Genomic DNA, 26,796 nt, shown 5'->3' with positions numbered 1-26,796 from the left:
ACTCAGCGAGAGGCCTTCGTATTAAATTGGACTTCTTTTCTGGTGCACTGCATGTTAAACGGCGTGTGCTCATTGAACACTTTTCATGTGGGTACTCTATGTATGTAGTTGTACCTACGTTGAAACGCACACAACTTCTTTCCTGTTCTACGCGAGTTGACTGTGCGCTCCGACTTCCTTTTTGCACACAAATTTGGGAGTGGTTATGATACTGGATACTTCCCATTTTGTATTGGCAGCACTTGAGGCATAGACACTACGAGTCCCACATTCCCTGCGAAACCATTTGGGCTCATGGACAGAAGCATTAGTAAAGGACCGTTTGCAACGCCTATTATGATCCTCATTATAAGCTAGAAATGACTTTTAGATTAGGGGACTGCATTGACAGTTCCGCCCCACGGATAGGACGCGATATCGTTAATGAGCGGTGATGCCCATATATGCGGAATTGGTAATTCTCAACTTTACGTTCTTAGGTCCCTGGGAGTCCACATACCACTCCGTACGCAATGATGGAGCGGTTAAGAGATGCGCCACTACCCTGCGGTGCAGGCGCTGAACCCGGTGGAGCCTCCGTGATCCAAGTTTCTCTTCCCCAGCAACCTCTCGCGATCAATCATTTATTTCGCAGCCACCTGCCTCGGTGGTCAGTTTTCTCACAATCTGGTGGGCAGGTTGTGATGACGCCACAAGGTCAAGTGACCTAAGTAGCCCACTTTCATTTCTTCTCCTGCAGGTGACCACCTAGGCGACCCTGCGCCACCCTATTTTTCACTCGCAACGCCGACAACGGCAATGGCGGATTTTCTCAGTATCGGAGCCGTTGACACTATCCCGTTAGTACACAGTACTAAGCCCGATCAATAGCTTTGTACGTAAGCCTTGTACCATTGCGATATAGAGACATCTCTCTCTGATTATTCGATCAGAGGGCATAGAGTGCTGCCGCATGAGAGCTATTGCAAAAGACATTTCTGTCCCTCTAACGCAACCACACTAGTCAATGTCCTTTCGTTTTAATTCCTAGCGGTCACGGCACAGAAATCTTGTCCAGGTGTCCCCCAAGGGAAACGAAACACGCTACTATGGAAGATGCGCTGGCTGGCCCTCGGTGCTAATAATTACAGCAGTTCTCAGCCTTGCTTGCTACGTGCATCATCGTGGTATGCATGGGCGTCCAATGCGAGAGCTCCGTGATGCGTTTTCCACTGCTCACGTGCCCTGGTGCACCTTGCACGGCCGACTGACCGTCGTCTCCTATGCGAAGTTACGCTCGCTTCTGGGGGCAAGACAGCGTTCGTGCCACCGGAGTTGCGTTCGTTGCACCGGGGTTGCGCCCGTGTTAGCTGTCGGCCACTATACAGTGCTGACTGCAAAGTAAAGTTCCCACCTGTCTTTATCTTTCATTTTAGGCAGTTTAGGTAAAATACTTCTCGTTTTGCACACATTAACTGCAAGTTTCACCCCCGTTGGGCAATTAACGAGACATGAGCGACACCATAAGCACCTCGTGGCTAAGATTACTCGTGTATTCTCTTCAAGTCTGACCGCAGTAGCAGGTATCCAGATGGAGTTAAACTTCGCAGGCATGCTACTAGTAACTACTAGAAGGCAAACGCTGGCGTTACTGCGAAGGCGCTGTTGAAGTCGACCCAGAAGGCGACCGCGGCCACGTTTATTTGAAGGCTGCCGGAGAACTGAAAGCGGCAGAGCAGTGACGGCAGCGTCCGGCCGAGGACCTGGTCGAGAGCGTTCCCTTCTGCGCGAGCCAGTGTTCTCCTCCGCGTGCCCACTGCTTTTTATTTTTCCGTGGCCGAAACGGTGGCGCTACAGAAGCCCTCCCCCCCACGCACGAACGACCAGTTTGTGCGAAAAGGACAGAAAACTGTAAGGGAGAGCGTTGAACAAAAAAAAAGTATGAACTGGGAAGTAAAGGCCGGTAAGTTCAGGTCGGCAGTCCAGGAAGGCCGTCGGGAGGGAGAACCAAGCTCAGGCGGTCGAGCTTGGCTGCTTCGCAACAGGCGAGGGATGCAGAACAGCGACGGTGAGGACCGAGGCAGCAGGCGTGAAAAGTCACCCAGGAAGCGGCGACGAGATGATCGCGAACCAGGCTTGAGGGGAACTGGTAGAGTTTACAGGGCGCTCGAGGATGGCCTGAAGATGAACCAGCGTCCAGATTTGCGAGCGTGTGAAGTGCGTCGCCCCAGCCAGTGTGGTAGAAGGTGCCGCCTGCTACAACAGCAGTGGTAGAAGCGGAGGCGATGGCGCAGGCGCCGGAGGCGGCGAAACAACGGCAAGGCAGGCGAAGGCGGAGCGAGAAACGGGCGGCTGCCATTTGGCGGGAAAGCCGTGGTCGCTTGGGTACTGGCAGCGGAGTTGGAGGTGTAGGGCGCAAGTCCGGCACGCGAGCGTCGGAAGGAACTGGATGCAGGTGCTGCGACCACAGGCGGTGCTGTATGGTGCCCGCTGAGACGCGTTCATCTCGCAAGCATGCCACCACCTTCATCGGCTGTCTCCTCTGTCGCGGAGGCCGGGTCACTAGCGAAGCCAACAGATGCCCAGGGAAGCGTGGTAAGCGGTGCAATTGCGCATTATGAGCGACAGGGCTTTGATGTGGCGTGCATGCATGCCTCGCGACAGGAAGGACAGATCGGCTCACCGGCAATGGGCATGAGGGTACAAGCGAGCATGTGACGAGGAGCGAGGCTGCGCCGAAGGCCGGGTTACTTGCGAAGTGATGGGGCACGTGTCGAGAGAGAGCTCTTCTGGTGATGGTCCCAGGGCAGGCACCACAGCTGGCAAGCAATACTGGGCAGGAGGAGCCGTGGGACGGGAGCTCGCAGATGGATGAGCGTCCATGGCAAAAGCAGGTTGTACCGTACGGGAGGCAGGGCGGGAATGGTTTACGCCGAAAAACTTGAAGAAGGCGTCCTTAAAGTCGTCGTAAAGGTGTTCACCCGGCGGTGGTAGGTTGAGCTGGGAAAAGAGATCGGCGGGCAACTCCCTCTTCACGAGGAGGTACCACTAGATATGTAATCGGACGCCGTTCACAGTTAGCTGAGTGTCCACTTGCACAAACCAAACGACGGGGCAGTGCGAGCGGAATAGCCACAGCTGCAGAAGCGAAGGGTCGTGAAGCTCGAGTGGCTGCTACTCGTCTTGAGCCAGGTCCTTGGCGAGGGGGCAGGAATTCGAGGGTAAAATGGCAGTTTGGGCGAGTTGGTTAAGCATCTTGTAATAAAAACAGCGCAAGGACACAGGACGAGAACGGAGAGTAGACACACACGTGTGTGTCTACTCTCCGTTCTCGTCCTGTGTCCTTGCGCTGTTTTTATTACAAAATTCGAGGGTGTTGGAGCAACCGGGCCGGAGACGCTAGACTGGAGCGGCAGAGTACCGGCCAGTGACGGTTGCGGCGCGCAGTTTCCCGAGGATGCAGCCGGAGACGAGTGCGATGCTTGTGCGGGCGCAGGCGCTGGCGATGGCGATGGCGAAAGCGGGTCCGCCTCGTCATAGAGCGGTGGCGGGTAGTAGGATGCGCCGTTGTAGGCGAAGACGGCAGCGCGCAACTCGTCGTAGGGCAGGCATCCTGAGGCAGGGCAGGCGAGTCGGCAGAGGTGGTCAGGCGTGATAATGTCGCAAAGAACAGCTTGTTTAGTTGGTTCGTCTCAAGTAAAATGGCACATACCCACTACGGGGGAGTGGCCAAGACACAGGCGGTGAACTGTTGGAAAGATTAGCAGTTTCAGAGGAAAAGGAGTAGTAATAGGCTATAGGCTGACAGATTGGACGACGCAGCTACAGGGGTCCTGTTAGCTGTGAGATCGAAGATGGGACGACGGCTTTATGTGCAAATTCTAATGCAACACATGGAATGGTTCAATTTTGTATTGACTGAAAGAGAGACAAAAATAAAAGAAAAATAAATTATAAATGAACCGTTTGATAATCAGAATAATGAAAACAAATAGAGAAATAAATAAATTAAATAATATAAGCATGGGAGTCGCTGTATTTCTAGAAGAAACTTTTGAACAGCACAGCGCGCACTCCTGTTGCTTCGTCCAAGGGAAGTAGCGCCAACGGAAAGAACAACCTTAGTGGACACAGGCAGACCCAGCTGGTGAAACAGAATTTCTAATAGCCGCCTCCTCAAAGAAGAGAATCGGCGGCAGAACAGCAGGTAGTGATCCACCGTCTCAGGCTCGGCACAAAATGGGCACAGTGGAAAAACCGCCAGACCAGATCTGTGAAGGTAAAAATTCAGCAGAGGAACTCGGCATCGCAAACGCGTGAAAGAGACCTCCAGCCTGCGCGAGCGCCAGTCTATGCTACTCCAAGAGTGGAGAAGGTGCTGATATTCGAGAGATGAAGTAAGCGCCGAGGCTGAAAATTCCTGAAATATTATGTAACTGCGAAACCTCACCGCAGCTGTATATGCGCAGGTTGGCAGGACAGCAATTATTGGGCCACAGAGAGAGGCCTTTGCTAAAAAATCAGCAACCTCATTTAACTGAATGGCCACGTGACCCGGTACCCAAAGCAACCGCACCGAATTTAGATGGAGCGGGATCAGCTGCTTAAATAGGCGTAATACCCGAGACTCAGTGGGTGATGATAATGAAGAACAAATAGACAGAGTCCGTTATAACCATGATTTGGGAAACGGAAAGATCTACTTTACGTAAGGCTAGAATAACAGCTAATAATTCGGCCAGATAAATTGGAGTGAAGTCAGGGAGACGGAGAGAAAATGACCATCCCAATGGAGGTGAAAAAATGCCCACACCTGCCTTTTCACGATCCTGCGAGGCATTGGTAGCAATGAGAATGTGAAAAGGAAAGGACCTTAGGTGGTCCTGCAACAAACTGTGAAGGAGAGGAAAGGTCTGGAGCTTGGCATTCGATGGGAAAATGACATCAAATGCAATCTTGACTGAAGGTGAGATGTTATACAGTGGATGGATATCTGTGAGCTGAATGTTTAAGGGATCGAGGAGAGTCGGCACGAAACATATCTGCGGAGTATGCAAACGAGACCAGGTGGCATTTAAAAAACTGCGGGTTGACTAAGAAATATTACATTGGATGTGTGGAGAGGAGAGTCACACAAATTTAAAAAGGTTTGGACTGTTAAAAGGCGAAATCTGGCTAATAAAGATGGAATTCGCACCTCAAGGTGCAGTACAACATTAGCTACATATTTTGGAAGTCCCAAACAGAGGCGCAACGCCTCACGCTCCAAGAGCACTAGCGAGAGAAGTTTATAGGCAGGAGCTCCTGAGAATAAAAGACATCGGAACTCCAAAATTGGGCGGACACACATTTTATAGATCAGCAGAAGTGTGTGCCGTCTCATCCCTGACCGAGCGCTGCAAAGCCGACGCAGGATGCCAATGGCCCGAACTCCTTTTACAGAAACCTGCTCAGTGTAAGCCCGCCAGGAAAGAGTAGAGTCGTATATTACTCCAAGATACTTCACTGTTTGAACCCGAGGAATTATATGATTTCTATAAGTAACGCAGATATTTACAGGATGATAAATCGGGAAGACCAACGGTGGCGCTACAACGCCTCTACTACTTTTGTCCTTTGCGAATATACAAATAGCAATACATCGGCTTTTAGATCAGCTCCTTTTAAGGCTACCTCCGCAGAAAGTCTGCAGAAAATCGGGAGGCATTGGAGTTGCAAGCGGAAAATCCGGATTGAACGAAAAGGTTGTTACGTCACACGTCGAGCGGTGAGTTTGAAAAGTGAATGAAACGTTAGAAAACTGATGATTAGAAAGGCGCTACTTGCCTAAATGTCATTAGGATACATAAGTATAAAAAGTAAATGAATTGCGAAGAAAAGAAATGGGGTAATTAGTAGAGAATGGAATCCCACACAGTCGAGCACGCTATCCATAACCCACGCATGCCGTTTTGTACAGCGTGGTTAAGGCAAGTCTTTGTATGGATGTGATGTGTTCTTTCTTACAAAACGGAAAGAGTGTACGTATCTACATGGGCACGAGGAGCCACTGACGAGACCTGTTAAAGCTTTGGCGTCATGCCCTGAGAGGCGTAGCTTATTTATTCCTTTTTTATTACTATTAGTTCCGCAGCAGGCATCGGAAGAGTACATGCGCCGTCTTCAATTGAATGCGTTTCGAGAATATTTTGTTTATGAGAAACTTAGTGTCAGCTTTCTCGCAACGATTGATGCCATATGCGACGACTACCACGTCTAGTGATTCTCACGGCGTGGCTAATGTAAGCATGACGACTCTGACTGCTAAGAGTTAGCAGCAAAAACACATACACTTTTTGCCATCCCAGACACTAGCTCTTTGTCTGTATTGCGTGTACGCAATTGCCATTTCCAAGACACGCGTAATCTCTTGTAATATGTAGGCAAGAACACAGACTGTTTCTCTTTTAATGTTTACCTCTTGTGAGTGCAAGCCTCAGTTTTATGTGTTAGTGTTTTAGCAAGTTAGAACTTAACCAAAATAATTAAATATAAAGTGTCCTGGCTTGTGTGTAGCACGTGAGGCAATCCACATTGATCTTTTTGCAGACTCTGCTGCAGTTAATTGATCCCCATCGCGGTGTAGGCAAAGTTGTGAGTTTTCTACCAAAGCGGCTATTCCAGCACCACATACGAAGTCATGTAGGTTTTAAATGTTCGCAGCAGCACAGCTGCGTACATGGCTTGAAACTTCATGGATATGTGCTTTTTACTGGCCGCTTTCGAAATACGGGACATGGCGGTGATTGCCGCTAGAGCCTTCATGTGTGGCTGAATGCACTCTAAATGATGGCCTATAAATCCCGGCAATTGATAATCTTCTAGAAGGTTTAAAGAAGAAAATATAGGTAGCTCCATGAAGATGGTCAGAAATAATGATGCGGAGTGCAATATGTTAAGCATTTAAAAATGTGAAAAAAAGAGCTATCTAGGCGCTTTAAAAGAATAGCAATGTTCGCACCCTGCTGTTAAAGAAATTTAATGAGCGTTGAGGTCTTAATACTTCAAAACAAAATCTTCCCCACATGTGCGCCAGCAGAGGCAGTGACAATATGGATGTATTTAGCATCCCTCGCCTTTATTTCACAATGTGTGCCGAAGTTCTTGTTCGTGACATATTGATGCCCAGTACACACCTTGGGCGAAGCATCACTATATGCAAAGCGTTAGTTCTTGTACCTGAGCAGCCATGCATTAGCGCACTCTGCACATTTCATGTCCGGAGCAGGAAATTTTGCCGTGACCAACAGTTCTCGTTACACAACCATGTTATTGGCTCTCAGCGCTTGCTGGTGCAGTAGCTGCATTTAATGTTAAAAGGGCTTTACGTTTTACTCCTTGAACTCTTTATCAATATTCCTTGAGGCAAACCCTACCTGGGAACACGATAAATATTCCTAACACAATGACGAGCGCGACTCAGAGACACATTTAACACAAACAGTGCAAGAAAGTAAGCAGAGAGCAGGAATGCATGACAGCGCTTGCACTTTAATGCTGCACTTAACCTACGCCTTTTTCGCGGTGCCGCTGCGAGCCAAAATTTATAAACGTCACGTCATTAGCTCCCATGAAGTCCACCTCCACTTTACCTCGCTTTCGCTCCTACTTTTAACGTAAGAACTAAGCCCAAGAAGTAGACTTCAAAATGTAAAAAAAAACGGTGCCAAGCTCTTTCGCCTAGCATTAAGGGCCCCCTCTGACGCTGTTAATAGATAGACGTCGAAAATATGTGTGGTAACCTAAAACGGGCGCAGAAGCTCCCGGTGGCGGAACACAATGGGAGCCCTTTCGAGATGCAGATAAAACGTTTCCTCCTCTCCGCAGCACGGTACGAAAGATATAAATCGCAATCTCAGTCACCGGCGTTATTACGTCGCGGCTGCTGAGTTTGAGCAAAAGGACTCCTCCTTTGATTATCGCCATGCCCATCATCCTCTACAACCTATTCGGCAGTCCGCCTTGTGGCTTTGTTCGATCTCTGGCCAAGGAGATCGGTGTGGAGCTCACCCTAAGTAACCTAGATTACGCTAAGAAAGAACATCTCTCTAAGGAATTCCTCAAGGCAAGTATAACGACTGCAACGTACCCCGTCTTTTAGGCCTAATGGCTGTTTTTTTCCTTGTCTTGGTGGTGGTTTATGCGAACTCATTACATGGTTCGGTCTCGCATGTTTGTTATATGCTCGAGAGAAAAGCTGAAACTGTATACGCGAAGCTTGCAACTAGGGAATATTATTTCGGCAGCTGTTAATCTTGTCGTTGAAAGACAGAAAGAAGATTACTGATAAACCATCGAAACGCGGGGTGAAGCTGTTGAGAAGTGCATTCCTCCGACTGTGCTCGGCACTGGCGAAGGACTGTGTGCCATTCTTCGACTCTTCTTTTTACAGCAGCTGGTGCAGAAGAAAATTCGTTCTATCAAGGCTTTTTTAATCTATTTTATCACTCCTGTACCCTCTTCCGTGCTCGCCTTGTCCGCTTGAGTATCCTAGCCTTCTCTCTAGGCAACCATGTGTGTAGTGTACTGTATAGGTGGCAGTGTATTGTGTGCTTATGAAGAAGTGGGCGCGCTCTATTTTTATGAAAGTGAGCGTCTACAAGCACCGCTATTGAAGTCAGCTGTTTACAGCGCGGACATGAAAGTCTTAACGCCAAATTCTTGCGTGAAAAGCACAGAGCACATTCCTGCATATAAGGCCTAAAAGTTATTTGCGTTAAACAGGATGAGACTGTTTCACTTTCCATTTCTGGAGTGTCACCACAGTAGAAACGCCACATAGAATAACGCTTTCGGTACCATTGCCACAGTAGTACATGTTTCTGAAGTTTTGCTTGATCTTCAGAATCAAAATAAGAGGGACCCCTGCAGTATAAAGACCTCACCTATCTCTTTCCCATTAACCCTGCCCTGTGCAAACTGAAGCCACCCTGTCCCCGCAAATTTCGTAATTACATCGCCTTACCTGATGTCCACCGCCCGCTGCTAGGCTTGCCTTCCCGTGAAATCCACTCCGTTAATCTTAACGATCAGCTGTTATCTCCCCTTGGAATTGCATACCCTGCTCATGTCCTTTCCATTTTCTTGATTTCGAGAAGGATAATATAAACTCCCGTTCGTTCCCTCATCCACTCTGCTGTCTTCATGTTTATTAACGTGACACCTATTGTTTCGCTTGCGGAGCTCGCAGTGCGGTCCTTAAGTGCAACCCGTTACCTTAGCTTCCATGGTTTTCAGCCATAGGTGAGTATACATAACATACTCTTCTTTATACTTTCCTCCTAAGTAATACTGAAAACCTGCCTTCATCACTTGAGACTACCTGCCGGATATATACTCTACTCCTTTCTTAGTCTTTTTGTTACTTCACTAACACGGTCCGAGTCAGCAGTCAATATTTTCTCAAAGTAGATGCATTGCGTTACATTTTCAAGTGCTTCGTTGGGAACCGCAAACTCCTGTGACTTTCCGTGATTATCCGGAACTTAACTTAGATTACTTCATAATGACTTTTAAACTCATCGTTCTGCTTTGTCTGTCTGGGTCCTCGACGATTAATTGCAAGTCGTGGCCTATAGGCACCCAGGAAGGCAATTTTTTGAGCTTGTCAGAGAACAAAGGTATTCTCCACTACCATTTGTTTTGAATGCCTCCCATTTCAGATATATAAATGACTCCTGTAAGCACCCGGTGAATAAGCAGGGACGGCATATCCCTGTCTCATACACTTTATGATTATTGCAAAGCGTGCAATGAGAAAAGGACAAAGTAAGACATTCCGTGGCGTTTGTTTTCTCGCCTTTCGTATCCATGCTCGCTTTATGCTAGACATGTGCACAGCTATTGCCACTGCCACCTAAAATCTGAATAGGACATTTCTGCAGGACTGACAGTGCTTCTGATGGCTCCTGCCTCTAGTGGCGCCTCTCCGGCAGTTTTTTGTACCGATTTTTTTTCGTTTACTGCATCGTTCAGTTTTAGTGCGTTACCAACCAACCGAAAGTAGCATATGCGTAGTAGGCATTTGAAAATTGGACTTCGGGCTCAGCTGTACAGCTTTGAGTAGCGTCAAAAACACGAAAAACAAGTGAACGAGATGTGGAGAAGATTAAGGTTGCCAGGCGGGACCCGGAGATGAACGCATTTGAGTGCGCGCTTATCAATCATAATAGAAGACCCGTGGAAGGTACACAGGTGGAAGATTTGTTTGAAGTGGTACGTGGAAGATAGAAGGTCGAGGTGGTGTTTTTCACGCGATTGCATGTTTGGGCGTTATCGCTGATATATCCACGTCGTTTGCGCTTCCAAAGTGTTCTTTTCGTCCAAAGCGTCCGGCACTCAGGTGAGCAAACAAAGAATGCAGGTGATTTAATGCTGATAAATACGCGGGACAAGGGACAAGCTCTTGTCCTATCTGCTTTCGCTTGTGACGTATCTTTCATCTTTGTTCTGTTGTTAAAAATGAAAAGGTACATGAACCATACATCGCTGAAAATATCAGCAAGCCTATGCATTAACACGGGCCTCATTTATCCCTATTCCTGAGCAAAGCCCTGGATACAAAGCCTGGCACCTCTAGGTGCCAGGTTTCTTACTCTAATTTTGATTGTAATTGGCCAGAAGAAAAAAATTGCTGTGGTTTGACCAATGGTCATCCCGAGTAGAACTGGGGAAGGAACGGCGCGGCATCGCAGAGGCAGCGGCACCGTAGGGGGCACTTTGTCTAAAGTGCGTAGAGGCGAAAGCGTTTTGCGCATCACATTGACTGCCTCTGTGGCACTGGTGACGTCACCACTGAATGATTTCGCACATAATTAAGTACTAATTACCAAGTAATTACAAATGACTATTTTTTTGGCTAATTATTGATTAGTGAATAAATACTAATTAACTGCTAATTAATAACGCTTAAGCTTCGCCTTTAGGAATGAAACACGACAGCGTGTTGTAGCGCTGCCAGGGAGTTCACGGAACGCCACCACCTGTTCGGCGCGATGCCTTGCCCTTTGAACGCAACGCTCTTTGGGGAAAGGAAACGGCGCAGTAATTCTCTGTCGTCTCGGCAACACCTGAACCGCACCGTACAGGAAGGGAGGAAGTCGGAGTGAAAGAAGAAAGAGGGGCCGTAATGAAGAAAATGAAAATTGTATTTGAGAAAGGAAATTACGCAGTAGCTGTCTCACACTCGCTCTCTGGCATGCGCAGTTCGGGCGCTCCGGGGCTCTGCGCAATCACTCACACCTAGCGTACTGTTGCTTCCGGTACAAAAAAAAAAGCATTTAGAGCCAACATAAGCGCAAAATAGCCAAGCTGTACATTACTCAAGGTCTTTAGCCCTAGAGGATGGTGGCAAACCATGCGGTAGTCCTATAAAAAGCAAAGGATCGTTACAAAGATAGTCCATAGACATTCTGCAAACATTTAGACTTTATTGCCATCCTTTAGACATTTTCGTCTATAGTAATATCTGCGGACTGCATGTAAGGTCAGCTCTAAAGCGCCGCTAATTTCTTTTTGTCAGTACACAATGTACAGACTATCTAGTAGTAGTAGTAGTAGTAGTAGAAGAAGACCTTTATTCGACCATAATTTACAGGCGGAGCATGTGGACCGCCTGGGCGACCAGAAGTCTCTGTTATTCCTCCCCTTCAGCGCCAAGGCAGTCGAGCCAGGTAGTGATGGATAGAGAACGTGGGGGTTAGGAACCCGACTTCTGAGCAGCCAGGCAATAGAAGAGGCAATGGGCCAGGTCCGCAGAGATACAGGGGCAGTTGTGACAGGAAGGGTCCTATCGATAGCGTTAGAGAAAGAGGCGGCACGGGGTGATGACTGCATTCATTTGGTTGTGCCAAAGAAGGCGAGCCTCCGGTACCGGGAGTGATGGATGAGGGGGAGGATAAAGGCGTTTGTCGAGGCGGAGCTCGAGTAGACCTCTTTTATGGTGCGGCGAAGGGTGAGTCTCCCACCGTCCTCCGAGGGCTGGGGCCAGGGTATCAACGGTGCCCTGAAAAGTGTGTCGCGGGCGAGCTGATGGGCCAGCTTATTGCCGTCAATCCCTGAATGCCCAGGGACCCAGCGGAGGAAAGCGATGGAAGGCTGCAGTGCGGAGACCGCTCGTTCGACCACTTGTTGGAGAGAAGGGGTTCGGGTGCGTTTCTGTGTGTGGTGTATAGCGGCTTGTGAGTGTGTATAGACTGTGTACTCTTGGAGAGGGAAGGAGGGCAAGTGACTGGAGGGCATGCGTAATGGCGAGGACCTCGAGGGACAATGCGTCCGGAGGGCATAGATACAGCCCGCTGGTGTGGGTTTCAGGAGCGGGGAGGTGGGGAGGGTACAGGGCGTAGCCGCAGGAACGTCGAGGAGCCACGAAGGAGGCATCCGTGTAGGCTACACCCTGGGTATGAAATAGAGGGGAATGGTGCTGCGCGGCCGCATGACGACGGCGGCTTGCCGGACGGGGGACATGTTGGCCGGAAGGGGGAGGATACGAAGATTGGGAGCCGGGGTTGGACTAGGAGAGGTGAACGGGTAGACTGGAATGGGCGAGATACCCTCTTGAGCCAATAACCACTGACCCTGACGGGTAAGGGAAAGCCGGGCAAGCTGTGAGTCGCGATGGAGAGCGAGAAGAGAACGAAGCGGATGGAAGAGGCCTGTGGCAAAAAGCTTAGCGCTAGAGGTAGCGAGATAGAGGTTGAGAGCTGCCTTCTAAAGGCCCACAAGGGCAGTCTCGAGAGCGTTGAGTCTGAGTGAAGGAAGCATAGACCTTGCTGAGGACCAGCCCGTCGGCAACTCGGCACGCATGAGCCTCGTGGAGACCTGAGCGTCGAGTGACCACGCGCCGCAGGAGGTGAGTTACCGAGTGGCAGGTGGTGACAGCATGGTGGAGGGCTTGCACATTCTTGGCGGCATGCAAAGGGTAGCCAAGAACTTTGCACTGCGTGTCGACAGGAATGGGAGTGGTTGTGTGAGCGCTGGTAGGAGGATGGTTCAGAAGGAGGAGCTCGGATTTCTCAGGAGCACGATAGAGGCCAGCGGTGGTGAGAAAGGAGTCGATGAGATCTAGGCCACGTTGCAGGGTGTCCTGTACGTGACCCGGAGAGCCAGACGAACACCAGAGAGTGATGTCATCCGCGTAAAATATATGATGCAAGTCGAGAATTTCAGCCAGCGGTGAGGTGAGAGGGGCCATAGCGAGATTGAAAAGGGTAGGAGATAGAACAGCACCTTGAGGAGTGCCACGGGTGAGGTGGTATACCGCGTTGCCAACCAGTGCCGCCCACATAAACCCAAGCGTGCCACCTGCACCCGTTGTCTCACTCTAGGTCACCGCGCCCCCCGGTGGCTTTGCGTGGCTTTGCCATAATAAGACCCCCCTCCAACAGTAACTACTCACCCTCCCCTCCATGGCCCATTTTCTCCTTCTCCAGGAGGCTCGGACGGCCCGCACTGTCCCAGGCTACCGCACCTACCATGCCACTACGGCCACACCACTTGCGTCTATTTATGTACGTGGCGATGTGCTCGTCGAGCCGCTTGACGTCCCCTCCACCCTCCTTAAATATTTACTTGTTGTGATCTATTACCACACTTCTACCCGCATCTCACTCGCCCTTTTGTCTTTCTACAATCCCCCTGTCACTTACTTTTTATTCTTTGCTCTGGGCAAGTTCCATGACTCTCTTCCTTCTACCTCCCATCTCCTCTTTGGTGGTGACTTCAATGCCCCTCACACACTCTGGGGCTACCCCCACACCCTCAAACCAGGCCGCCTCCTCCACTGTCTGGCCCAGGAACGCCACCTCACCCTTCTTAATACTCCTGGCTCCCCTAATAGAGCGGGCACTGCCTCACAGCGACCCACGACACCCGACCTCACTTTCTCTCCGCGTTAAATTTCAATTCACTGGCAAGTGACAGCCGAAATTCTTCTCAGTGACCACTTTCTCATCCATAATACCACCTCTCTTTCCAACATCCCTCGATGTCACCCGGTTATTCACACTGACTGGCACGCCTTTCGCACTAATCTCGTCTCCGACTCCTTTAAATCCTACAACTGGGCGTCGCGCATCTCTGCAGCGCTCACGTCCAGTAGCCGTCGCGTTCGCTCTTGTCACCCAATCCCAGACCGAGATCCTCACCTTCTCCGTTTATGGCGCTGCCGTAGACGGTTTCAACTCTCATTTCGGTCCCAACCCCACAATGCCCAACTTTCCTCCCGCGTCGCTGCTTTGCGGGACGAGATCGTCGCGCAGTGCGCCTCTCTCGAGCACTCTCAGTGGAGTGATCTTTGCGATGGGCTTCACTCTGCATTTCACTCGCGATCCACATGGTCTCTCTTTAAATACCTCCTTGGCATTACGCCTGCCCTTGCTACTGCGACCGTACAAAAAAATTCACGTATTCTACAAAAAAAAAGACATATTCTAGGAAATAAACATACTCTCAGCCGCCATGTGCACGTTGTTGCATATGTGCAACATAGAAACTTTCGGTCGCCAGAAACAACTGTTCCAAAATAAGAAAGTTTCCTGGCTTCTACACATTAAGAATGATAAGTAGAAAGGCCCAAAAAAGTTTAGTGCACTTTATCCAGGTCAGAAACACAATTAAATTGCAAAAACTTACCAGCGTCACTGCACGTGAGCTCGTGAAGCTTTCATCACGCTTGTTTGGCAACAGTTCCACTGAAGCAGCAGAGATGGCAGCACAAGACAGCTCGCTTTCAAATGTATGTTGCAGAAATGCAGCATCGAGCACTGGACGCCCCAAATCAAATTTCCTTCTGTTTTTAGAGCCATTTATGGCTATGATGTGTATATGGAACAACGTGCAGTAACCGAGATTTTAGCAATGATTGCAGAGAGAAGCTCTGCAGCGGATGTCCGCAAGTATAAATAGAACGTTCCACCTTCTTCGCTATTTCGATAGTTAAAACAAATATTCGTCAAGGATAGTGCACCATCCGGCAGTATATTAAGGCTTCTTTTCGTTATCTGTTTAACTATATTGTATGAGGAAATAATGAATATTTACTGCTAATAGCTCAATCGCGGAAAGGGCGTTCCGATGTATGGGACGCAGCTTCGAAGATGGCTCATGGGTATTACTAGCGTACCCCATTGCATCCACACTCTTGTACGCGAGCGGAGCTGCTGCTAGGCATTATGGAGACGATCGCGCTTCCTCCACACAGCATTTTAGACATCCAACCAAACGTATAGACAGCCTGACTAACCGGCTCAACGCGAAATCATTCTTCGTTTCAACGCAGACAGATCATTCAAAGAACGGTTATAAACTGAAGGCAAATTCACAGTCACTACCCATAAGGCAGTGCTCCTCTTGAGTCGTGAAGGAAAACTTTGTACACGGTTAATTCTTCCATTAATTCTACCCACATCACTCGGAAATCCGCTACTCAACCGACCCCCATCTGAATATGAATGGTGTATTGCATCCATTTCTTGATTTCAATTTCTTCTCCAATGCAGGTCAACCCCTTCCACATGGTACCAACGATTGACGACGATGGCTTCATTGTTTACGAGAGGTGCAGTCCAGTCAGCTGTATCTCCTCATTCACAAGTTACTGAACGATAAAGCAAGTCATTCTGCGATGTGAATTTTTGATGGCCATCATAGTGGCAGCCGAAGACTGGGACGTTTTGCTCTATGTTTGCGCAGTTTAAACTGGTTGACGCTGTTTCTGTCCAGTATGCCAAAATTTTTGTAAGCACGCTGCTTCTAAGCGTAATATTCACATATACATAATCGTGGCGTCTTGCACACACTACCTCCATAAGGAGAATTGACATGCGTCCAGATGTTCCGTAAGCAAAACGTCGAGAAGAACAGAATATAGCGACGAAACAGGCTATGCTTTTAAGCTAAATGTTAAGCCTGTTTCACATTCAAGCGAAAATGCTAGCGAATCCTGCCGCCGCGACGGAAAAACCTGTTTTTGAGTCGTCTGCAAGGGCGGAAGAGCGGGCTAATTCGTAGTTCATCTTGAGGAAAAACACAGCGCACTCCTAAAACACGGACAAAGAAAGGCAAGACGATACAGCGCTGTATCGTCTTGCCTTTCTTTGTCCGTGTCTTAGGAGTGCGCTGTGTTATTCCTCAATTTGAGTCGTCGCGGCGATGAGCGGCGAGGTTTCAACAAGTTGGAAATTTTCGCTGCGACGCGTTGCTCAATCGCTCAGTCGCTTGCATGTGAACTAGCCTTTACGTGTAAAGAAAAGGGGGGTGGGTGAAATTTGCGCATATAACCACATAACACATACAGTAAGCAGCGTTAGAAATAACTGAAGGATAGCAGGCCTTTAGCAGTGGCTAGTTGCTTGGAAACTTTGCTCTAGCAGACTAACAAGAACTTAGGGAAAAGGACTTAAGGGGCGATAGGGGAAGCGCAGAACTTTATCTTTGTTCGACCTGTTCTCTTTTGCCTACATCTTAGTCACTATGTACCAGTGAAGTACTCGGTTTTTCTTTATCAGCGATAGCTGCCGCAGGCTTTGCGTACACAGGTAAGAGTTGTTGCGAATGACCATGAAGCACGCCTTACCTTTCAACGTGAAAGAGTTAAGGGTGCCGTTCAGCGCAGGTCCCGCTATAGTAGGAGTTGGCATCTCGAAAAAATCGAGATTTGTCGATAGGCTGGTGACATCACAACGAGATAATCTGACGGGGAGAATTCAAACCCTCCGCAATGATCACACACTACAACAGCGATGACGTAACTACATAATTCATGATTGGTATGCAGGGTAGCGACATCATTGCGCCACCAATAAGTAGTGCCGCTGCAGAACTCAAACCGGTTGCTAAAATAAAAGGTCGGACGAGGATTCGAACAGCTGCTCCTTGGGTTGTGAGATGTGCGCGCTACCCCTTGACCGCAGAGGAATATTTGTACCGTGCGATATTTTCGGTGCTTTCTACGACCATCTCATCCGCATATTTATCAGCAAGTAAAAAAGAAGATAGAAATAAATAATAAAAAGGGGAGACAAAATATAGTGTGAGTGTTTTCAGTGTTTTCGGAATGATACGCAAAAAGGACACCAGGCCGCCAAAGGAGCCGATTAAAGCTATCGCGTCATACCCTTAAGGCGGAGCTTAAGTGTTCCCCTAATTGATCTCGGGATACAGACCTACCTAGCACAGCATTCAGAGTGTTGTGCGATTTCCAAATCTCCCATTCTTTGACAGGTCGTGTCATCGATATCTGTTCTGACGATGGAAATATTTGCAATTGCAAACACACACAAAAAAAGGATGGTGCCTCCATACCTGTCATCTTGGCGGGCCTATTCATAAAGGGAAGTTCTTTCAAGGACGCCATTATGCAATCGATTAATTACGCAATGCACTTTATAATACTTGGCCTAGGAAGTTTATGACATTCCCTTACAACATTAAGCTTGATGGCTGGCGCGCTCAGCGTAACGCTTCTCGCCCGTTCACCACAACGCTCTAAGCCCTTCTCTATCCGGCTGCACAAGCTGCAGAAAGGTTATTGCACCAAATTAACTGGTTTGGTTTGGATTATGGGGTTTAACGTCCCAAAGCGACTAAGGCTATGAGAGACGCCGTAGTGGAGGGCTCCGGAAATTTCGACCACCTGGGGTTCTTTAACGTGCACTGACATCGCACAGTACACGGGCCTCTAGAATTTCTCCTCCAAAGAAATTCAGCCGCCGCGGCCGGGATCGAACCCGCGTCTTTCGGGCCAGCAGCCGAGCACCATTAACCACTCAGCCACCGCGGCGGGGCCCAAATTAACTGCATAAGTAAGCTAATGCTAGGAACACCACGTCAACGTCAGCGTTAATGTCGCATAATACCGCGTGACCGAACCCTGGCCCTGCTCATACTACGTCACGCGAATGTCACGTTCGCGGATGACTATTGCGATTCAGTATTCGCTAATTATAGTTGTCACCGCAAGGTTCACATGTCAAAGTATCGTGCCATCGATGCGTCTCGATCGTAAGTCAGGCAATTTAGGGGCTCTTAGAAGCGGCCGCACTTGACGCAACCCTTATCTCCGCCCGTTCTGTATCTAGTTGTTGTGTTTTCCAAGTGCGCTGTTCTTCGTAAATGTGGTCAACCAAACAGTTCAAACTGCAGCAGTACCGAATGTTTGAAGCCGAAAAAAAAAAGCTGTCAATTGTTTGTTGCGTCCAATACTTGGCCGTGTTCGTGCTTGCATAGAGAAGACTATTTTACAGCCTTTTCGTGGCTTTAAAGTTCAGTACTTCAGGCCCGTTAAAGGCATAGTCCGAATACTTCTGGCATCTCTGAGTTTTGAAAACTCTAGAGAGGTGACCACATGTCTTCGAATGTCGAATGTCATGCCGGTCGCAGGTCAAACGTAATGACGAATGCACCAGCGTAGTAGGAGGTTGTGCAAAAAAAAATGATATCCATACTCTCGACTAGGAGGCACGGCCACTCGTATACCCTTTCTTCCACTCTCTGGCGAAGACCAACTTCCATAGCCGAATTCGAACCGGTGACCTTGACCCAAACCGTGATGCTGAGCGCACTTCTCCTCATAGGCTACTGCGGCCGTTCGCGTTCGCATGGTGGAGTTCTGAGACAGCGACAAACTAGCTAGTACTTATAACTCTTCGTATTTCGAGAACAAGAGGCTCTATTTTCTGTTTTGTATCACTTTCATCAATTTTAAATTATATTGCCTTTTTCGTCGCTACGATATTCCTTCAGCAGCATCCGAAATTGAAGCCCCGTCTAGTCAAACCGCTCTCTCCGGACATAGAAATGTGCGCCAGTAGAGGCTACTCGGTGCCGTCGGCAAAGGGGCGCATAATGTATTCATTCAAAAGGAAATATGCATGACCCAAGCATATGCATGCACATGAAATAAGGTTTAACCTATGTGCGTTAAGAACAAAAAAGTATATGGTCGGATGAAGTTTATCTACTGTTCTGAAATTGTTCTGAAGCTGTGCGCAGTCTCTTACTTCATTGGTTGCTCCACCTAAAAAAAAAATGTTGCCTTGCACGTGGCATGCTGCCTTATCTATTGGCTGCTTATCTATTGCTGCCTTATCTGCCCTACACAAGTTCTACTCTTCCACTGCAGCAACGCCATCGCCTACTACCTGATGCGCAAGTACGCACCGACATCTGAGCTTTACCCCGCTAACATCGAGGATCGCGCTCGTATCGACCAGGTACTGTCCTCAGCTTCGTGCAGCATTCAGCCTCATCTCGTGACCTTTCTAGTGAGTATTTTTTTATTAGTTAGATTGCAGTATTCCTATTCTTTTATTTATTTATCGGTCGTTCGTCGGGACGACGGAACAGTGCTGACAGGGAAGCACTTTCCTTTCTGGCGTCTGCGGAATATCCCTGTAGACCGTTTAACGAATGCAGCTTGTGTTGTGCGCATGAGATGGCGCCACTCGGATTACAGCCGCCACAGGTGTTCTCAGCCGCGGTTTGCAGCATTATGGCGCTTTCCTCGCAGTTATGGCGCTTTCCTCTCAAGTGTGTTTTACAGCAGCGGCTGTTAACGTCAACGTGTCCGGCGATCTTTTACGGCGTCCGCTCCTGGTGGGCAGCACGCATTGCAGGGCCAGTGCATGAAATCTCGAAGAAACAAAGTTGCGCCTCGCTCGGCTCACGGAGGCCAGTGGCAAAATAAAAAAAAATCATTAAAAACTCCATCTCAGCCTTCGCGTTCTAGGAGCTCGTACCGGTTTCAGGTCTTTATGAAATCTAGTTTCATAGCATTACAGAAAAATCCCGGCAGATAACATGTGATTTTAACCTAACCAAAGAGATTAATTAATGGAGCAACAACTTATTTGCCAAAATTACGACAACGTTAGCACCGTTCTCAAGATTTCAACGTGCGCCATTCGCAAGTTCAGCGAGAACGACAGCCAAGAGTGGAACTTGAAGTTCGTGCAAAGAAAACCAAGAGAAACGCTAGCAGCCACAGGATCCTAAGTTTCTCACTCTAGAAGCAGAAGCTCGCAGAAGACGACAAGCGGGATCATGACGGCGGCAAAGAGGCATTTGAGCTTCAGTTTAAACTTACACTCAGGATCACTCCATGCAATTTACTTACACTGGAAATTTATTATTTGGTTCTTTCTGGCTATGTTGGCGTTTCTGCGGCGAAAAAATTCTGACTTATAAACGACTTTTGTGACGGAACAGCGCAAAACACCGGGACAAGAGACAAGCGCTGCTCCGTTGTTTTGCGCTGTTCCGTCACAAATGAATAACCAACATGCCCAAGCTGCTGTCCTGGTTATAAACGACACAATTGGATTTCAAAACTTTTCCTCCCAGTCTGTCCGAATTTTGAGCGCCCTTATTGAAAAGGATGGTGTCCGCTGTTCTGAAATGACGGGCGGGGTACAAGGTACTAAAAAGTGCTTCACTTCACGACCAGCTTCGGGCTGTCCAGGAGGCCCGCGCGGCGGCGGGGAGCTTCGGGCTCTCTGTGCCTACGTGGGAGCTGCCCTCTACACCTGGCGCCTAGCCGAGTGTCCTTCAGGACCCCTACTGTGGGAAATAAAGTTTTACCACCACCACCATCCTGCTCACTTAGATCGGCGCCAAAAAATCTGTTTTGGTGCATGCATTTTACGTGCGAAATTCGCCGTTGATGGCGACAGCCGGATTTCGTTTTTGTGCGAAAGAACTGTTGGCCTCCTAACCTGGGAAATTCCGGCGTGCGGTGAAGCCTCTGAAGATAGCCACGTGATGAGGGAAATGGCGGGAAATAAACGAGACTTTAAATGAGGATGACCTTGACCACCTGGAGAAGTTAAATATTCCCGCTACTTGGTTACGAACCGCAATGGGCGCGAACGGAACAGCTTCGTTAGCCACTTCGTGAAAGCACTGTGCTGTGGCCGCAGCAGATCACGCCTCGTATCAAACTTCCACACTCTCGCGCTGCGCATTCACATATCGTTGTCTTCATCAACTTGCATATGTGCGCAAAATTCACGAAAGGAAAGGCGCTTTCAATCGTGCTTTCAAGTACGTGGCGTTGGTGCCCATCTGCAAAAACCTGCTTTCGCACAATATTTCGCGTTTAGTAATGCTAAAAAGCCTGCATTTTTTGTCTTTTCTAGCCTATCAAACCTCGATTTTTGTTGAGAGAGAGAGAGAGAGAGAGAAATGTTTAATTAAGCAACTCAAATCGGGGTTCATTTTCCTTCAGGGAGAAGGTTTTAAGGTTCCTCCCTCAACAGAGTGTGCAGGTACCGCACGGGTTGCCTTATGACGAGGCCGTTTTGCCGGGGTGGCCCACCTTGGCCTGAAACGTAGGTATATTGCGAAATAGTGGCGTTGGTCTCCCTCAATATACAACACCGTAGTCTATCGACACGGCCAACTGAAATTTGTCTGCACTGCCCATTTAAAAGTGCATTGAATATTTGCATGAACTCGTAAGAGACTTTGGATCATGAAAGACGTAATTAATTTAAAACTTCTCGTTGCCACGTCTACCGTTAGGAACCACATACAGGGTATTTCACCTAAGAATTGGCACAATTTTTAAAAATAGGCTTTTTAAGTTACAAGAGCGTTTTTTTCGGCACAGCACTGTCAGCGGTGTAGTACATCAGAATAGAGCTAAGATGTTCTAACTAGCACGCTGGTTAATCAATACTGAATTGCTAAATTCTTAACTATTACTGTTAGTCTTCCTAATTAATCTAGAGGTGTGTAGCCTACGAAAGTTATATCCATATCATTTTTTAGAATTTCGAAAACAGCGTTATCCTCGGCGCTGTGGCCCTTAAAATTTTGACTTTTTGACGAGTTAGGTGCACTGGAGGGGTTGATTTGCCTGCAGGGTTCTCGAAAGCACAGGCATTTTAGCTGGATGTACCCGAAATTTGTTGGGCCACAGCGCGCAAGGTAACTGAGTTTTTGAAAATTTAGAAACTAGTACGAATATAACTTACACTGGGCTACACGCGTCTCAATAATTAAGCAGTCTAACAGTATTAGTTAAAAGTTAACTATTCAATATTAGTTAGACAGCTTGCTAGTTAGCGTGTCTAAGCTATATTCTGATGTACGGCACCCCTGAAAATGCTATGCCGAAAAATGTGCTCATCTAATTCAAAAAGCCCGTTTTTTAAAATTGTGTAAAGTCTTAGTTGAAAGATCTTGTATACGTGCGACGCCTCAACCACCAATGCAAAAGTACCAGCCTTGCTCTCATTTAACCATAGTCTAACGACACATAGTACAGATATTTCTTCTAGACACGTGTACCAGGGTTCCTTCCGACCCTGTTCGTCAGAGAAACATGAGATATTTGAGGAACATTTGGCAATAATGACCTCGATACAATGTAGCTAAGAAAATTTCGAAGAGCTCAAGTTGCTACAACTTGACTTTGGCGTACGACTGATGCGTTCACCGTACCTGCCACGGCGTGTTGCTTTTTGATTTCTTGGTGTCCGGGATTTATGTCTAGATGTGCTTTACCTTAGCTAAATACTTATGAACTCGCACCCATTCATTTAACAGGTTTGCATAAAAGTTTCTGCGTACACCACATTTTAGTTTAGGAACTTTATAACGACAGTTAATGCTCCCGCAATAGACTCCTATGCCGTCCTTCCCTTAATTTCTTTTCTTTGTTGCTTTAAAAAGCTTGAAGAAGGCAATAAAAGCAACATAAGCTTTAGAACTTTTCAACTTACTGTGTGCTCAATTTTTGCAGCATCGCAGCCATAAGAACTGAGGCGTTAGCCCACAGTCTACATTTAATATTCTGTAAACATTTTCAAAATTGGAATGTTGCGAATGCACAAAATTGAACTGCGGCCCGGGTACTCCCATTCGCAAGAATACGTCGTATCAACCACTGTTTTTCTTGTTTTTTTGCAGCGCCCTCGTTTCTGGGAGAAGACCGAGCCAACCGCTGAAGAGGTCGCTAGCTTTGAGAAAAATGTTCTGAGAGGATTGGAGAACCTCATTGGTGACAGCAAGTTTGCTATCGGAGATGAGATCACCCTTGCCGACCTTTCTCTTATCGGGCACCTAATAATTGCCCTTGAGGTAAGCGCCGCAATTCATAATGGAATCTCTTGGTCGCCTTTCAGGCAGTGATAGCCGCGAAATATGCTGTCGCTAACAAGTCACACATGTTCGCAACTACATCGATTTTGAAGCTATCGACACCGGAGATAAGGACAAGGCTTCGATTAAGCAGTTCATGCTTCTGTTTCCAAAACAGCATGGTACTTCTCAGAAATCAAGATTTATTCTCGAAGCGAGGAATGTTTCTCCTTTTGCCTTGAACTTTCTTCTGTTCATGTTTTCTTTGTCTATGTGCATAAGATGCATCTCGAACTGGTGTAAGGCCCATGTCGAAGCCTGTAGCGGTAAGTTTTGGTGGCATATCGGGCTAGTAGATATCATTGGCCCGCATATAAGCACTTTTGACAGCTATAGATATCCTGTGACAAAAGGATTGTGCTTTCTTCCGCATTTAAGACCCCCTCATGAATATTTGAAGTCAGCAAATGCAGAGTAAAGTCTCTAATGTTTAAATGTTGAATTTTTTCCACGTACCTAGACCTAAACTTAAAGCAATCCCTACTGAAGCCTTTCCATACGAATCGCACCAGCAGATCTGAAGAAATAGGGAGTCCGTACGATACCATAAATATACTGAAGCTGAAATATACTTTGCACCTTCTTTCCATTTTGCTTCGGCATTAATTGTATGCTGTTCTATGAAGTTCAAATGTGTTCCGACCTTTCCGTGTAGTGATCCGGACAAACCCCATACGATCTTTATAATTTCTCCAAAAGCCACACAAAACACACACCGAATAATTGGAAAACTGATACGAGATAACTCAGAAAGGCATGTGTGAAATGGTTATTTCTCTCTCAACACGCATGCTTCCTTTTAAAGAGCCGCAGTGTAAAAAATTAGGGGGGGGGAGCACTTTGACGATATAATGGTTCTGAAGCGAAAGCCTTCTCGCGCCGATTTGACTGCCTCAGTCGCTGATGACTAATTAAAAACTCATTACTAACCGATGGCTAATCACTAATTAATGACTAATTACTCAATAATGAATAATTATTCATTAATGACTAATTACTTACTGATGGCTGGTTACTAATTAATGGTTACGGCTTACTATGCCACGATGAACTCAATCATTTTGGTTAAGACATATTACGCCACTGATGACGTCGTCAGAATGATTGACAGCTATAGCGTGACAGTTTTCGCGGACGGACAAACGGACGGATGGAAAACGAGGAGCCATTAAAGGCTTTCGCCCTAAAAAGCAGCGATATGCAGCTTGGAGGCCCCACTGCGCCCACAGACGCAAGCAGCCTGCTTAGCGCCGGATACAATAGCAAGCTGTATGCACCATTTGGTCAGCAGAAACAACTACACAAAGAGTACATTGACTTAAAAAGTTTCAGTCGACTTGACTGTCTGAGATGATGAAGCAGTGAAATGAGCTTCATAGGAAGGGCTTTCATGATCGACACAGTTATCCTCAAGGGCGTTAAGAAGTACTTTTGAGTGGTAGCGTACTGATTCCATTTTGAAATTTGTACAAGACAACGGTATACCCCAAGTATTATGTAGGCGTATGGAAAATGAAGGAAAAAAACGCTTAGTGCATTACTGTGTTATACCTATTATAGCTATACTATATATATTTAAGAATGAAAAGGCAGAACGCAGTTTAGGCTTCATAGCACAAATATCAATAAAGTAGGTACCGGTTTTTGAGGCCACTGCACGTTGACGATAACTCTGATTGAGCGCTTTTGCGGCAGCACTTATTCGTATGCGTTCTCTGAGATGGTAGTTACCGGAATAATTCCAAAATATGGGAGGGATCGTAGTAAAAACGCTTTGAGTACTTATAGCATAAATACAATTGGGAGGCTCAGTCTACTGCCACGTATTACGCCAGTTACGTTCTTTATTTTGTTTAGAACCTTATCTCTCTGCACATCCGAGCTTAGAGCGTTCGAAACGATTACCACATACCTTTCGCTTGATAAGACTTCATCATTGTTTTCGCCAAGCGAAAGATGCAGACTGCGTTTATTAAATTTCTTTTGCTTGGAATAGGGCAACTTTTCTTTTTGTTACGTTAATTTGGAAATAGTACTCTGGGGAAATTTTTAAAAGGATTGCAGAAATTCATTTCCACATTCCATGAATTCACCTACAGTTTTGCCATTGGTAAGCTTTGTTTCATTACCAGCAAACACCGTAATATTTACTGAAGCAGGAACTGAAACTCTATCGATTATATACACGGGGAATGAGAAGGGACCTAATATACGGCTCTGCAGAAGAACATAATTGATTTTCTCCATGTCAGAAGAAGCACATTAGTTTAGTACGAATTGTTTAAAGAGCTTTAGGTGCCACTCTATTATGATAGACTAGAGCTTCTAATGTCATAATTTCTAACCTTAATAAAGATGCTAGTGGACGTTATAAATTTTTTTCTGAAATCTTTCTATCTTGTAGTCACGTCACCTGCAGTCACGCCGTGCTATACCACCTCGCTGCAGGCGGAGCGTATTGATACAACCAGAAAGCTTCAGCCTATGGGCAGTTGTGCCATATCGAGCACTTCTCACCACCATGGGTTGAAATGTAACGAATGATACAGAGAATGCGAATTCACGCAGACCCGGTGATCACACCATGCATTCAACCGAAGAAAGAGTCAGCCCTGATCTTCGAATAGCTTTCTCATTCGATGCTATAAGTTGTTTTGTCAAGCATTTCAATACCTGGAATTAACCCGCTTGCACAGATTGCGCCCATTTTCCCCGGGATTTTTACTTTGCTCACTTCAGAAAGGAGGCACTGAATTTAACTTGCAACTTTCCTGCAAAGTTATATGCTTGTATCTGTCGTCGCTAATTGAAACAGGCTAAATGGGGAGGGATATTCATGGCGTGAACGTAAAAAGGAGAAACAACTGAAATACATTGAAAAAATCTGCAGCTTTCTGAAACCTCTCCTTGAAGCATTGGGCTCGTGAGGCAGGCGCGCAGGAAAGAAACATCGCAAATCTTAAGTATATTTCCTTGTAAGCTATGCTGTTGCACTTCAGCACGTGCTTTCTTTCAGTACAGTTGAGCTGCGCATCCCAGCATGATTCCTAAGAGTGCGTTGATGTAATTCGCGTCTTATGTTATAATATTGTTCAGCCTGTGTTGTGTTCAAAGCCGCCAATCATGCACTTCCGTACTGCTTCTCTTACAGAACCGCTCCATCCAGAAGGCGAAGTTCCCCAAGCTAACCGCCTACTACGAGCGTCTCAAGTCCGAACTTCCTTACTTTGAAGAGATCCATGGCCCTGCCATAGACTTTGTCAAGCAGATCTGGGCCAAGCTGAAGTAGAAGTCATCGTCCGTCGACCTGGAAAGGAATTAAGCCCTCGCCGTGAGGCGCTTCATTAAACAGCGGGCGTAATAAAGTGCATCCCTTTTTTTTGAGCTCAAATTATCTGAAAGACTTTCACAGCGGCTTTATTTCGGCACGCTGAGAGCGATGGTCCAGCCAGGCGTCGTCTTAAAGTTGATTTGGTATTATCACAGTGCAATTGTAGAAGCAAATCACCATCGCTACTCAACTCGAATTTCACTGATCGATCAGGAGAAGCAAACTCAATCTTAGATCGACTCCAAAAAGATTGTCACCGCAACCCCTGGAAGGGTTGTCCCCTTGAAAATTACTAATAATAGAAA

The 26,796-nt window shown here is 47.1% G+C and overlaps 1 protein-coding gene across 1 annotated transcript; it reads left to right on the top strand.

The window, feature by feature from the left end:
- Window positions 1-7,870: 7,870 nt before the first annotated feature.
- LOC149362276 (glutathione S-transferase 1-like) lies at window positions 7,871-26,544 on the top strand. The gene is made up of 5 exons (XM_089572972.1): window positions 7,871-8,083; window positions 15,516-15,574; window positions 19,139-19,280; window positions 22,930-23,100; window positions 26,312-26,544. The coding sequence occupies exons 1-5, from the start codon at window positions 7,943-7,945 to the stop codon at window positions 26,447-26,449; spliced, it is 651 nt and encodes a 216-aa protein (XP_089429098.1). The 5' UTR covers window positions 7,871-7,942; the 3' UTR covers window positions 26,450-26,544.
- Window positions 26,545-26,796: the final 252 nt, after the last annotated feature.

Source organism: Amblyomma mixtum, chromosome 2 (assembly GCF_055824585.1).
Source record: "Amblyomma mixtum isolate Tamu chromosome 2, ASM5582458v1, whole genome shotgun sequence".
In the NCBI taxonomy this organism is placed as follows: Eukaryota; Metazoa; Arthropoda; class Arachnida; order Ixodida; family Ixodidae; genus Amblyomma; species Amblyomma mixtum.
Note: the sequence above shows the minus strand (reverse complement) of the source record. Positions and strands in the feature narration are given on the sequence as shown.